Source organism: Leptidea sinapis, chromosome 5, assembly GCF_905404315.1.
Source record: "Leptidea sinapis chromosome 5, ilLepSina1.1, whole genome shotgun sequence".
NCBI lineage: Eukaryota > Metazoa > Arthropoda > Insecta > Lepidoptera > Pieridae > Leptidea > Leptidea sinapis.
Window position 1 is genome coordinate 684,772 of NC_066269.1, and position 13,438 is coordinate 698,209.

Consider the following 13,438-nt stretch of genomic DNA (forward strand, 5'->3'; position numbering starts at 1 on the left):
GTTTTACTGTCAAGTTGTGGTACTATCTTATTTTACATAATATATGATTATTTTTGAACAAAATGTTTATAAATAATACTGCAAAGCCTTTGTAAAGAATAAAAATAAAATTAGTAACTTCTTTGCTCTCTTCGCGAGAGTTACACATATACATAAAATACTTTTGAATTGATGAAAACATGTGTAACAGTAACTTTATTTTTGATTAGGTTTTTGTGTAAAAGTTTTCTATTATTTGTTTATTTAAGACGACGTTTCGTGACCATCGCAGAGTACGTTAAGTTTAAGTGAAGCACGTGAAGCCATTGAAATTAAAATAAAAAGTGTGTGCGTGTAATCTTTACGCGCGATTGATGTTAAACTTATTTATAATTAACTTTAGGAATAATTAACAGATACATATATATACTTTTTTTGCTTATTTGAAAGCTCATAGACAAAATATGTTATTTTTGTTTGCCCTTGTTTGTCCCATCTATTCTAGCACATCCAGTATATAAAAAATATACTTAAAAAGAGAGGACAAGAAGATATTTTATACCATTAAATATATACTTACCTACTTTAATTAAAGCCGTGTTTTTAATAAATAATAATTAAATGATTAATATCACACATATCAATATAACGTTGTTATTGAATATTAACGAATATGGCTCTATGGGATCGGACCTTTTGCCTGTCCGATGGACGAAAAAAAAATAACGAATTTCGCAAACGTCAGACTGAGAAATTTCATTTATTATTTATTACAAAGTAGTCATAAATGAACAAATACACTTGGAAATTTTTAGAAAATATTTCTGAGCAATATCAAACAATTTTTAAACCATTAAATGATAATGGTTAAAAATTGTTTCAATTGACTTTTTTCTGCCGGAAGTACTAACGTTACTTCCGTCAGAAAAAATATTCCCCCAAGTCAGTTTAGTACAAGGGCATTGCCGTATAATAAATTAACCATTTTGTAATATGCCTTTATACGTAACTATCTAGCCCTAATCTGTGCTTTTACCATGTCTGGTTGCTCACCATACATTTTAACATTTATGTTAAGAGAGGAACGAGAAATGTCCCCCTAAATTAAAGCCTTTGTCTGAAGAAAATAGATTCTTTAAATTAATTAAACAACTTTAAATTATATGTCGTGTTTGTCACCTATTCTTTTGTGGTAATCATATTAAAAATAAACAGTTTTAAACTTCACATAAATGCGTTAAGAATTTAATAATTTACGTCACTTACTCGGTTTTGTGTTAAAAAAAACAAATTTTACGAAAATACGGTTATTATTTAGTTAATAATTAAATTTAGTTACTTATAAATATAATATATTCCACTGTTTACTTGTATATTTATCGACAGAATTTCCGCATTGCGAATAGTACTTAGTAAAAACTGAATTGACGATTTATGAGGTGCGTAATGTATTGCTAATCGAAATTATTTTCAAGGTTCACATAGCTGTTTGTAACAGAACACATTTCATGAGTGCCCAGTTTATTTGCTCTAATTATCCGAAAACAAAACTATGTCACCAACGATTCTAAAGCGATGCCTTGCCAACTTTAGCTCGTCGCTGTGACCGAACTGTTTTGAAAATAAACTCTTTTCACGTCCAAGAAAAATATTGTGAGCTGTAGCTACTAATTATATACAAATGTGTATAATAACAAAGCATGCGAAAGAAAACACCATCTCTAACGAGGATACACCAAGATAGAAAAGGAAAGCGAATCTACTGTGACTTTTTTTATGTTAAAAGGAGGACAAACGAGCGTACGGGTCACCTGGTGTTAAGGGTCACCGTCACCGTCGCCCACATTCTCTTGCAACACCAGAGGAATCACAGGAGCGTTGCCAGCCTATAAGGAATGTGTACGCGCTTTTATTGAAGGTACCCATGTCATATCGTCCCGGAAACGCGGCACAAGGAAGCTCATTACACAGCTTTATAGTACGTGGAAGAAAGTTCCTTGAAAAGCGCACAGTGGAGGAACAGCCACACATCTAGATGGTTGGGATGATATCCTAACTTGTGTGTCGTGCGACGTCGTGACTGTAACAGATTTTGATCTAACCTAAACTAACCAGTAACTAACACAGTTATCGACAAATCAAAACTGTTCACGCGTTATCGTGATTTCAAGTCTATACACTAGTATATACTAAATATCTTTAGACTATTGAATTCTAAATATTCATTTCAATTAAATGCCCAAATAAATTCCTCAAGATCGTTGTCTCAATATGCCATGCAATATAATTATGTTATTTTTAGTACTCCCAAACGATATAAGAGATTTAGCTTTCTGGTATTCCAGGTCCATTCCAGCAATGGCGGTCAGGGTATTATTTTGAAGTAAAACTTATTTACGCACGCTCGACTTGGGGAGTAAGCTGGTGAATGTGTGATAAGAGCGTTACGAAAAGTGTGATCGGGCGAGACGAACGGAGGTTGAGAGGGAGATACTCTTGCCCATACAGCAATATATTTTCGTATATTACTGTATGAGCAAGAGAGAGAGGTGCAATCGAACGAGAATAAATTAAAATATTTGTAGAATATTAAAAAAACAAAAAAGCAATATTAAAAATAATACAAAATTGATTCACTACAACATTTTTTACCAGTATTTGAATAGAAACGTAATTGATATATTTATTTTATGTAAAAACTGGTATTGCTAAATACATTGTTTATTTTCCAGTTCACTTGATGAATCAATTTATTGTACACAATAATAATTAAGGTTGTTGCTATGTTGTATAGATATAGTAGTTGTAATTTTACAAATTGACACTTTTATTAATAGACCCAACCAATTAATTCGATGTTTATTTGGTAGGAAGCCAATTATGTCATGCCAATTCTTGAGTCGATGTAAATAAACAAATTGAATTGGTTTAATGTAGGTGCAGCTCGTAAGTCTAAATCAATCAAGGTTCGACAAGTGGTAAACAGAACGATTACTTATTAATATTGTATGACTTCTTAATATTAACTTAAAAACTTTAAGAAACGACATCGTAAATGATTAATTCGTGTTGTACAAAAAAATAAATAGTCTCAAAAATATTTAGAAAGGAATATGAATTTTTTTTTATTAAACGTTGGAATTAATAGGATATGAATATTTTTTTATGGAAGAGGACACGAGCGTAGGTTTCACCAGATGTTAAGTGATCATCGCCGCCCACATTCTCTTGCAACACCAGACGAATTACAGGAGCGGTGCTGGCCTTTCAGAAAGGTGTACGCGCTTTTTTGGAAGGTACCAGTGTCGTATTGAAAACACCACACAAGGAAGCTCATTCCACAGCTTGGTTGTGTGTAGAAGAAAGTTCATTACAAACCGCACTGTGGAGATCCAGATGGTGGAGATGATATTTTAATTTGTAGCGTGTCGTGCGAAGGTGGAATACGGTGACAGGAATCAAGCCAAATAGCATTTCAAAATACTCTCCGTGATAAATGCGGTAGAAGACACACAATGAAACGACGTCTCTACGCAACGCCAAGTGATCTAGCTGTTCACAGAGCACCTGGGTCCCTGACATTTCAAGCTGCTCTGCGTCGCACCCGGTCAAATAGTTTGAGAGATACTAAGAATAATTAACGAATAATTAACTTTTATTATATAATAAAAGTATGAAATACCGCGACCGGCCATATTAATTGAAACGCCAATCAGAGTGAATGACGTCACGGGTCCAGTAATCACAACCATGTCATTTTAAGTATTGGATGTTCACGTAAATATTACGCGACTTTCAACAAAGCAGTTATGGTTCAATTTGTCCTCTATTGTTTATATTTAAAGTTATAATTACTCGGTGTATCTTCCGTCTAAGTGTAAGGTTCAACTGGCGGAAATAGGACATTCCGAACTTTTTAACCAACTTCAAAAAAGGACAAGGTTCTCTTTTTCGTCGGTATGTTTATTTTATGTGTGTTACCTTAGAACTTTCGACTGGGTGAACCGATTTTGATAATTTTTTATATGCTTCCGGTGTAGTTCGATTTCAATTTAGTCCAGTTCTGACTTCTAAAAATAACAATAATTGTTCTAAAAATTACAATTCCAAAAAATAACAATAATTGTAACTACATTATATTGTCGTAATGTTTTGATTGTTTTTTATGTAGTCTGATATTATTCATTTCATTTTACTTAGGAGAACGTTCATACTAAGGTGATTATTAAGTTGTAGTAGAATACGCAACTATTTTGTAGTAGGTACCTACTATATTATATTGTTTTGAAGAAAATTTGAAAATGAGAAAATTTCAACTGTCTTACTACCATGATTCATGATATACAGCTTGGTAACAGACAGACAGACAGATAGACGGATGGACAGACGGTGTCTTATTATTAAGGCGTTTTTAACCTTTGTGGACGGTACGCAAAAAAAGAACCATACAAATAAACTTAAGCCAAATTATTTCGCAGACGCAAAATCAAAACAAACATACGCAATTCGATCATTGCCTCTAATTTGTTCTAGAACGACATATTAACAAAGCACTCATACAGATTTATCGGTAATCTTAAAATGCGCAGTATGAGGGACTCATCCGGATGCCTGATGGAATACAAATGATGTTCTGCTTATTTATGTGTTTATGAATTATTTACACTTCTAAGTGTTTAATGCATTGATTGAATTGTTATAAAATAACTACCTAAACATAAACATGGATTAAATTACTAAAAATTGATGATCACGCTTGTAATGTGATACGCAAAATGCAATGTTCGCTTAACATTTTGTTTCATTCGGCGAACTTCTTGATACAAACTAACTATAAAGTGTAAAATAATAAAATTCACTTTTAATACCCAATATTTTGTACTCGTTTTTCTGTAAATCGATATAACTAGCAGTAGCTAAAATAATAATATTAAAGTGTATGATATAATACGTTGAATGGTAGCTGTACTTTTATTATTTCAAATTACTATCTATTAATCTAAGCCTAAACGTTCGGTTAATGTTACTCTAAATAATATAGTTTATATATTTCGACATGCAAAAAATAAATTTTCATCGGGTGGTGGCCTTATTTTTTTTTGTCATAAATTACTATTAATTAGTTTTAACTTTTAAATACGACTCGTACGTCCTGGTCACCACCCTTCCCCCATGATCAAGGTCACTGGCATGTATTAACGCCTTAATTGTACATATTAAACATTGATAATTTATTTGTTAATAGATAATTTGTTGATTATCAATATATTTGTTACTAAATTGTATGCGTATAATAAAATAATATATTTGAAGCAGATAAACATAGTACTATAAGAAGATTGCAGTAAATCATGAATTATTATTGAACATATTAATAATATATCTTATCGTATGTGTTATACATTAATTATGTGTATAACACATATAAATACTTTATCTGGATTAAGATTACATTGTGTTTTACGATACAATTAAATTGGGCTGTTTTAAAGTAAAAACGGAATTTCATTCAGTTTTTATAAAGTATTTTATTCTTTAATTAATAAAATTTACATAAGTTATTTTATTGATGATAATTTCCATGTACATCACCGAATTATATAATTTGCTAAATTCATTGAAAAAATCTAAGTGTAACTGTAAGTTTAAGTTACACGAGTATCTCGTCTCCTTACATGTATACGTTCAGATTTTTTTTCAGCAAACTAGAAATCTACAGATAGAATTCAAGAATTTTAACAATTTTAATTAGCAGCAACAAAAGTACGAAATTCAAAATAAATTGATTAATTATTCTTTGTCGTAACGTATTTCTATTTTTGTCATAAATTTTGTGTTTAACTTTTTTTAATATTAACGAAATTTTTGACATATGTATGTACATATTTGCCAATAGTTCTTCAGTACTTTATTACGGTATTTTTATATATATAACCACCGTAGATAAGATGCATATTTGCATATTCTTGCGGTGTGTACAAATGCGGCATGTTGTTCACACACAGTTTGCACAGCACAAAGTCCAAAAAACAAAGCCAGAGTCGTCAAGTACGGATAGAGTATCAAGTCCAGGGTAACATAAGCCAAAGTCGATAGTACGAAAGTAACACGATTACGAGAGATGCGCAGTAAACGAAGAAACGATGCGTACTAAATGTTATTGTTTAAATTTTATTATGAACGACTGATGAGTCGTTGTGAGTGACACGGATAGTGACGTCTCGTTTTGACAAATACCATAACTACTATCCATTTCTTTTTATCACTTTTGTTCATTACAAACAATGGAGACTTCGAACTTTTCAAACAAAAGAATATCAGGTATTTTTTTTACTGAGGGATCCCTACGCATAGCATACGAAAAAGCAGTTTTATTGGCAAGAAAAGTGGCAAGTGTTGTACTATTTTGAAATCTAGACTAAATGGGCCATCTTTTAAAAAAACTTGCCATAGGTAGTGTAGTACATTTTTTTTCCAACGTAGAGTGTCAAAGTTGACTGACATAAATTTTATAAACCATAACTCGTCAAAATTTAATTTATTTTACTTAGTTAACAATGAATATTACTTTCATTTGTGGTTACCAATAATAGCACTGTTATTTGAGATAACATTTTTAAAAAAACCTCTGTAAAATTGTGAAAATTGCGATCACAGTACCTAAAAATGCGACAAAGGGTGTCAAATTTTTAACATTTTCGAAAAATGTCTATCAACGCTTGACTAAGTGACATAGATTTTTTTTCTTATTTTTTTCATAACTGGTATACCTTGGCCTCTCGCCCGGTACCAGGTTATCGTTGAGTTTTGGGACACCCTGTATATAGTAAAAATGGTATATTTTCGGATTAAAATTAAACTCCGCTTCTAATTTAATTTTATTTAATGAAATAGTCGCTACTTTTTGAAAATCCATAATTAATTAAAATGTTATAAATAATATCTTATTTCGTAGCAGAATTAGTACGAGAGAAATTATTCAAAAGATTTAAATATTCTTTTTATTATTATTTCATTTTATGAATTATCTTATATTTATTTTATACAGTCGCTTGCCCTTGGCTCACACTGAATAAAATGTAACGACTTCCTCTGTTAAGCAAAGTGTTGCAAACTAAAAATGTCTACGATGTTTACCTTTTTTAACCGACCTAAAAAAAATAGGAGCTTGTCAATTCGACGGTATTTTTTTATGTTTGTTACCGACTAGTTTTTAAACCTTCGACTGTGTAAACCGACTCCTAAAATAATAATAATTGTAACTACATTAAATTGTCGTAATAACTTGATTGACTTTTAAGTAGTCTATTATTTTTCTTTTGATTTCACTCAGGAGATTTCTAAAAATAAGTTGATTATTAAGTTTTATAATAATACGCATTACTTTTTTACTTTTTAGTGCATATTCTAATGTTTTGAAATAGATTTTATGAAGTCGGATGTTTTTGGAACGAAGTACCTTATCGCGCGTTGCGAAAGGGGGCTAGACGGAAAAAATTAAGACCAAAAGTTGTAACGACACTTTTTGCTATTGCCTCTCTAACTAATCGAAAGGAACTTCGTTCCACCCGGGTGTCCCTCTCAAGTTTTTTGTTAATTTTTTTTTTAATTTAACAATCTTTGTAGAAATCTAATTTTTGTTAAATAAAAACAGCTCATGTTACTAAATACTAATTTTATAATCTATTTGTGTATTTTTTTATGGAAGAGGCTTGCAAACAAGCGGCAAATACCCTCTCACACCAGAGGAATCACAAGAGCATTATAGACCTTATAAGGTGAAGAATAAACGTATGTATATAATATGAATTTAAAAACTGAAAACACAATATTATTACGTGGCAGGCGAGGATCGAACCCGGGCTATCTTGGTGAGAGCCATCAGTTCTTTATATTATTCCACCGACGCATCATTTTGGTTTCCATTGATTACGTAGTTTTTGAGGTTATTTGTTGTTACATGAAAAATACTCTAAAAATTATGATTCCCTTGAAGTTGTCGAAATATGCATTTTTGTGGCATAAACAGCTGCCACCTTTTTACCTAAACTTTGATTTTTATCTTTATTACTCAATATCTCCACGCTTTCCCGAGATATAGGGTATTGACAGACAGACAGACGGGCAGACGGACGGATAACAAAGGGTAAGTAAGGGTACGGTTTTTTTAAAGTACGCAACGATAAAAACAAACAAAAATACATCTCTTTCCACTTTAAAATATTAGTACAAGTATAATGTTAGGGGTGATTGATTTGAAATTGCTCCAGTATTGCCAGCACCGTGACCCATTTGACTTCTTGATCAATCTTAATAACACCGCCACTTGAACAAAGTACCTGGCAGGCCAACGATGGACAACCGAGGGAATTTATTAAACTGGTGGTTGATTGTTATTTCAACGAAAAAACAAAAATCTATTCGCATAAAATTATCACCATCTATATAAAGTCGAACTACTTTTAGGCATTACAAGTAAGGTTTAATTTGAAAAATAATCAAACCATGTGGATATGTTAATTACTGATACGCCATTTGAAAAACAAGTCAGTAATATAACTATTTATATGTTTTAGGTAAAATAAATTTGTGTTTATATATGTATCTGTATCTTCACAATTTTAGACCCGATTTCAACAATGACACTTCAAACTGAGTTTAATAAAAGTCAGTTTTACTTAATTAACGGTTAAAGACAAAGCTATTTCAATAATACGTTTTATACGCGTTTACGAAAACTGAAATGTATTAAATTATATATCAACGATTATGTTACGCTATCAACAGTGATAGTTCCTGAACGCGAACAAATATGTTCAACGTACATAATTCGGCGGCCAGCATTTAAACGCGTTTAGATCATAATTCTGCATTTATTTTGTGTTGGTGAAATGCTAATGCTATTTTTTAACTTCTCGCTTGAAAATTTAAAAAAAAGGGAGATTATTGGTTTCATTCCGTTTTTCTAAAATCGAGTTTTCATCAGCTCTCGACGTTTTAAGGTCCTAGGAAGCTTCCCTGACTATTCCCGCGATGGTGTCCGTATGTCTGTATGTGTGTGTTTGTGTGTGTGCGTGTGTGTGTCTGTGTGTGTGAGTGTGTGTGTATATTATTCCTTTTGCATTACTTATAACTTTTGAACGGCTCGACCGATTCCATCGCTGTTGGCGCCATTCGAAAGGGCTTGACCAAACTTAGATTTTGAATACAATTCGGACCGTTACATTTGGAGAAATCTCAAAACATCTTGGAAATAATAATTCTAAATGTGGTTTTTAGAACTCCTCGAACTCGAACTCCTTCTTAGGTCTTGGTGTTCAAAATTACAATAAAATACCAGACAGTATAGTAGGACTCGCTGAGCACAAATTCAACAAATGTGTTAAAGCTTCCTTGACAAAGAAGGCTTACTACAGTATATAAGATAACATAGAGGATAATAATGCATGGTTCTTGTCCAGTTCTGCGCTGGTAATCTAAAATTGTATACTATTATAATTATATTATATTTAGAAGGCAAAGCAATTTTTTATTCCCATTTTAGCCGGAGGACGTCCACTGCTGGACAAAGGCGTCCCCCAAAGTATGACGATCGGTCCTGCGCTGCGCTCATTCAACCTACTCAGGCGATCTTGACCAGATCGTCAGTCCATCTTGTGGGGGGCAATGTTGTTATTATATAATTTAAAATATGGGCTGGGAGTTTCTTATCAGTTCTTCTCCCCATGTCAAAGCCCCTTTTACGAACTGATGTAGCTTCATGATGTGTTGATACAATATGTAATGTTATTATCACTCCCTATGTTAAATGAATATATTTCTGCTCTATTCTATTCAAAAAAGTATGAGATTATTGAAACAAAGACAATATAGGAAATGAACAAATCAGCTAATAACTGCTCGTTCACATTAAGATCTACGCAGGCATGTGTTATTTGGGCATTGAAAATAAATTCCATAATCATGTTTATCAATTTAAAGACTATGTCGTATCAATTTATCAGTATCATTAACATTGATTATTACAGTTATAAAAATATAAAATAATAAATATACTATATGTTTGTATATGAATTGGCACTCACTCTAGATATCGAGACCCAGTATTCTGATACAAGGCGAGGCTTTAGGAGAACTTTTTCGAAGAACGGTGATACGACTAAAAGACTTTTTTGTGGTAAATACTAATTAAATATGAATACTTTTAGCTGTAAAACAATTAATGGTAATGCAGAACATATTTTTGTATAGACTGTTTGTTTTCAATCGACTTCAAAGAGTTGAATTTTAGTAAGCGCCTCTTCACTAATTAATATTTGATGAAGTATAATTTAAAATTAGTTTTTAAATACAGTTTGGCGGGGCACCACCACTACCAAAAGTTCACCGATTCTTTTCCTATGGTCCTAACTAACTAATTATTATATACGCTTACCCATATTAAAAACTTAAAAAATATAAAATACAAAGCATTTATAAAAAAAATAACCCAGCAACGAACTGGTGGAAATTACTATAAAATACCACCTACTATTACACGCCCATGCCCCGTACTTACGGACACGATAATTTGTGTAAAATTTGTCAATACGTAGGTCACACTAAAAGTTTTGTGTAACTCAAAAAAGCAATATGTTATAACCAAAATATTATTTTTATTGCTTTTCAAAATACTCTCTCTATTTTTTCATGCGATCGAACCACATTTTAAAACAGGAGGACCGTGAGGCTGCGTGCTATCCCCTACACTGTTTCTTCTGCATATCAATGATATGCTGCAAATCAACAGTATTCATTGCTATGCAGAGGACAACACAGGGTATGCTGCCTACACCGGCCGTGCCAACATGTCCCGGGATAGCGTCGACGAGAACCTTAACAAACTTGTTTCTGAAATCGAGACTATGCTTCGCAAAGTCTCGAAATGGGGCCGACAAAATTTAGTCCAATTCAACCCCAAGAAGACACAAGTTTGTGCATTCACCACTAAAAAGTCTCCCTTTTTCGTATCCCCTCTATTCGAGATCACTTCTCTAACTGCCACTTCTCTAACAGCTTGTATTGTCATACTTGGCGTCGATATATCGAGCGACGTTCAGTTCCGTGGTCACTTGGAAGAGAAGGCCAAACTGGCCTCTAAAAAGCTTGGTGTACTCAGTTAAGGCGAGATAGTACTTCACTAAAACCTACCGGTCATAATTCGACCTCACATGGAGTACTGTTCTCACCTTTAGGCGGGTGCTCCCCAGTACCAGAGTCTTCCATTTGACCGAATACATCGAAGAGCGGCTCGAATCATCGACGATCGGCTTGATTCTTTAGCATTGCTTAGAGGTGTGGGTTATCTCTGCGTCTTCTACCGCATTTATCACGGGGAGTGCTCAGAGGAGCTGTTCAGGTTGATTCCAGCGGCCGAATTCCACCACCGGACATTACGTGCAAAGTACCATCCGTAGATGTCTGGCATTCCATAACCGTGCGTTTTGTTCGAAATTTCTTGCCTCGCACAGCCACTTTGTGGCATCAACTAACGGCGGCAGTCTTCCCGAACAGATACGACTTGGGGACCTTCAAGAAAAAAGCATACTCCCACCTTAAAGGCCGGCAACGCATTTCATGACACACCTGTTTTTGCGGATGTCCATGGGCGGTTGCCTCACCTCTCCCCATTCCGTGAGCCTCTTGCCCGTTTGCCCCCTCTCATATAAAAAAAAAACACAGATCTGAAGGCATGTTTTCTACGTGCTGATCGAACGCTATCACTGCCTCTTCGGAATCGGTAAAAGTGAAAACTCTCATCAATCTTTGATTTTGGGGAAAATACAAAAATCACAGGGTGCTAGGTCGGGGCTATGTGCAGGATGGGTTACGAGTTGTACTTTTTCGGAATGATCGATATAGGAGAACGCAGCTTTTTGGTCGTCTTTCGCGAACTTTTTTTAACACCCTGGGTAAACAAAACAAAATAAAACAAAACACATCCATATTCATCATATAAATGTTTGCGCCTACCGGGATTCGAACAGGAGACCTCTAGCTCAGTGGGCAGGGTTACTAACCACTGAAATTTACAGGTCATGTAGAATGTTTAACAAAGTCGTCTCCATCGTAGTTAATACTCTAAAATGGTAATGGTACAATTACTACATCATATCAACCATGCACGTGATATTATTTAAGCGCGTAAATTGTTCGTTGTTTCATCCACGTAATATGCGAATTCGGAGAATTTTATTTTCTATCAAGCTTTTTTTGTATTATTAGAGGGGAGGCAAACGGTCATGCGCAATTCCGGACGGTTTTATGGTGAGGTTATGATCCTAGTTCCTAAAAGAATATAAAAAACAGTGACGGCCCCTACCATTAGTGGCGGCGGTATCTTTCGGTAAGTATATTATGTTGTTTTATATATCCTATTCAAACTTTAATTATACATTTACTAATATGGCTATATATCTTACGTCATGTTCAATGCATATACGGATTTCGTAAGTAATTTTGTAATAATGCTCACAAAAAATGCTTCTTGAATTTAACAGCAAATCATCAACTATTAAATTTATAAAACATAATAAATTATTAAAAAATTCAATTTATATAAACAACAAACTCACTTTGAACTCCTTTTGCGGACATTTTGTTATTGTTTACAGTTGCGTACGCGTGAATCTCGTAGAACCTGGCTACGTTGTTGCTACGAACTGTCTATAAATACTCGAGTCCGTAATGAATACAACGACACTTGCAATATATAATGCGATTTAGGGCGCGACCGAGCCGTACACTGATCGAGTACAGAATGGCATAGCTCCCGGACTCTATAGAAGCCAAGCTTGTGATAAATTTGTAAATAATTATAATATACAAATAATACAGCGGTGTTCAACTACAGTGACAGTCGCCGATAGAACGAAAGACAATAATTGTTTTCGATAGCAATTTGTTTATTACTATCAGCAAGACAAACGTGTTAATCAACTGTTGTTTACAACTTTCATTTTGACAAATAGCAATGACATTGATTACAAATATTAATAATACTACCCGGTTACATTATCTCTGGACCTGACGGCAATGACGTCATACTTTGTTATGGTGTGCAAAACAAGCATCACTAGAATATTGTTATTATTATATAAACAACTATTTATTTTGTCAGTATTATAGATTGATGTACAGTGTTGTGTTGTGATGCTGATTATTATTATTATAATGAGGAAAAATCAATCGAAGGATCTGGGTTAAATCAGTCAAAGTTAAAGTCAAATGAACTTTATTCAATTAGTCTTAAACTACTACAAATATATTTATTTAAATTACTGAATTTACCATATGTTCGTAAAAAGTTGAGCTCGCGAGAAGAACATACAAGAAACTCAACTCTTTTCGATCAATAGAGTATTTTACAATTGCTGTTATACACGTAACAAAAACATGTTTATTTTTCTGGAAGTACTAT

General features: G+C 33.4%; 1 protein-coding gene across 2 annotated transcripts in view; it reads right to left on the reverse strand.

Annotated features, from left to right (window-relative positions):
* LOC126964683 (aquaporin AQPAe.a) overlaps positions 1-12,783 on the reverse strand; it is a 121,537-nt gene extending 108,754 nt beyond the window's left edge. For both annotated transcript variants that reach the window (XM_050807950.1, XM_050807948.1), the window contains exon 1: positions 12,594-12,783. In XM_050807950.1, the coding sequence (XP_050663907.1) occupies positions 12,594-12,615 (22 nt within the window). In that variant the 5' untranslated portion in view covers positions 12,616-12,783. The remainder of the gene's footprint in view (positions 1-12,593) is intronic.
* Positions 12,784-13,438: the final 655 nt, after the last annotated feature.